Source organism: Octopus bimaculoides, chromosome 28 (genome assembly GCF_046866305.1).
Source record: "Octopus bimaculoides isolate indiv1 chromosome 28, ASM4686630v1, whole genome shotgun sequence".
In the NCBI taxonomy this organism is placed as follows: domain Eukaryota; kingdom Metazoa; phylum Mollusca; class Cephalopoda; order Octopoda; family Octopodidae; genus Octopus; species Octopus bimaculoides.
In genome coordinates, this window is record NC_142955.1 from 18,099,579 (window position 1) to 18,101,283 (window position 1,705).

A 1,705-nucleotide genomic window follows, 5' to 3' on the forward strand; every position below is an offset into this window, starting at 1 on the left:
AGTAGTTTAACAAAAAAAAAAGGCCAATGGAACATGTTAGCAGACTTTGAAAAATAATCTTAAACCCTGGAGTCGATTGTGCAGCTAAAAGCCATTAAGGCAGCGCTCCAGCTTGGCCGCCATCCAATGACTGAAGCAAGTCAGATATAGAATATTAAAAAAAAAAAAAATTTTTTTAATTGTTATATTTCAAAAAAGAAAATGACAACAGTAAAAGAAAAAAGATTTAACAAGAGCCCTTAAAATAGGGATCAATTCTTTATTTCAAAATAAATGAAACCCTGCTAAGACAATTTTGCGAACCTCCTTGTCCAAACATAAAAATAAGGAGTTTTAAAGGAACTCTATTTGGGTTCTTGTGTTAGTAAATTTTATTACTTTGGGCACACATCATCTGTGCAGAAAAATTAGGGGTTACAAAAGCGAACACTACTAGGGCCCTGTTGATAAATTTCATGTTTAGCATACACTTCTGATGTTCGGGAAAAATCAGGGGTTATAGAAGAAACCCCGTTAGGCCCCTGTTAGTCAACTTCTTGTTAAGGGTACACTTCTAATATGCAGAAAATTAGGTGTTATAAAGGAAAGTTTTTTTGGCCCCTGTTAATACATTTCTTGTTTAGGGCACACTTCTAACATAGGGGCTATAAAGGAAAGCCATTTACCCCTTGTTAATACATTTCTTGTTTAGGGCACACTTCTAACATACAGAAAATTAGGGGTTATAAAGGAAAGCCCATTTACCCCCTTGTTAATACATTTCTTGTTTAGGGCACACTTCTAACACACAGAAAATTAGGGGTTGTAAAGGAAAGCCCATTTTACCCCTTGTTAATACATTTCTTGTTTAGGGCACACTTCTAACACACAGAAAATTAGGGGTTGTAAAGGAAAGCCCATTTACCCCTTGTTAATACATTTCTTGTTTAGGGCATACTTCAAAAATACAAAAACAATCAGGGTTATAAAGGAAAGGCCTTCTGGCCCCTGTTAGTAAATTTCTTTATGAGGATACACTTCTAATATCCAGTAAATAAAGGGTTATAAATAAAAGATCTTTTGACCCTTGTAAATATTAGTAGTTGTTTTGGGTTCACCTCTGATTATAATATAAAAAAGGGATCTTCTTCACATATAAAAAGATTCAGGTTTTTCATTTATTTCACCATAATTACACCCTTTTGGGCCCTGTTTGTGAACTGGTTGTTACGGGTGCACATGTAGTTATAAACCCCTTTCTTTATACGGAGTAGCACACCCGGATAGGAAGCTGGTGCTTTGTTCAGTAAATCGTCCATTTCAGTCTTCTTCTCCAAACTGTCTTGTACAAGAGTGTTCGGGCATTGCGACGCTTTCAGACACCTGAAACAGAAAGAGATGAGAAGTTATTCAACATGTACACATGAAGCCCACATGTGTGTGTGTGTGTGTGGCATCAGGAAGGTTGCTTCGTGAACCTATGGCTTCAGGTTTCAGTCCCAATGCTTGACACCTTGGGGAAAACAGAAAAAAAAACAAAAAAACCTTCTGTTGTAGCCCAGGGATCAATCACTGTCTTGCAAGTGGATTTGGTAAATAGATGAAAAGTGTATGGAAGCTCATCATATACATATATATATATAGACACATGTTTATATATATATATATACACACATACATACATGTATATATATATATATGTATATATACATATATATACTATATA

At 35.2% G+C, this 1,705-nt stretch overlaps 1 protein-coding gene across 1 annotated transcript in view; it reads right to left on the minus strand.

Annotated features, from left to right (window-relative positions):
* Positions 1-221: 221 nt before the first annotated feature.
* The window catches only part of LOC106878049 (protein DD3-3), a 20,417-nt gene continuing 18,933 nt past the window's right edge, over positions 222-1,705 (minus strand). The window contains exon 13 of the mRNA XM_089344130.1: positions 222-1,492. Within this exon, the coding sequence (XP_089200256.1) occupies positions 1,473-1,492 (20 nt within the window). The 3' untranslated portion in view covers positions 222-1,472. The remainder of the gene's footprint in view (positions 1,493-1,705) is intronic.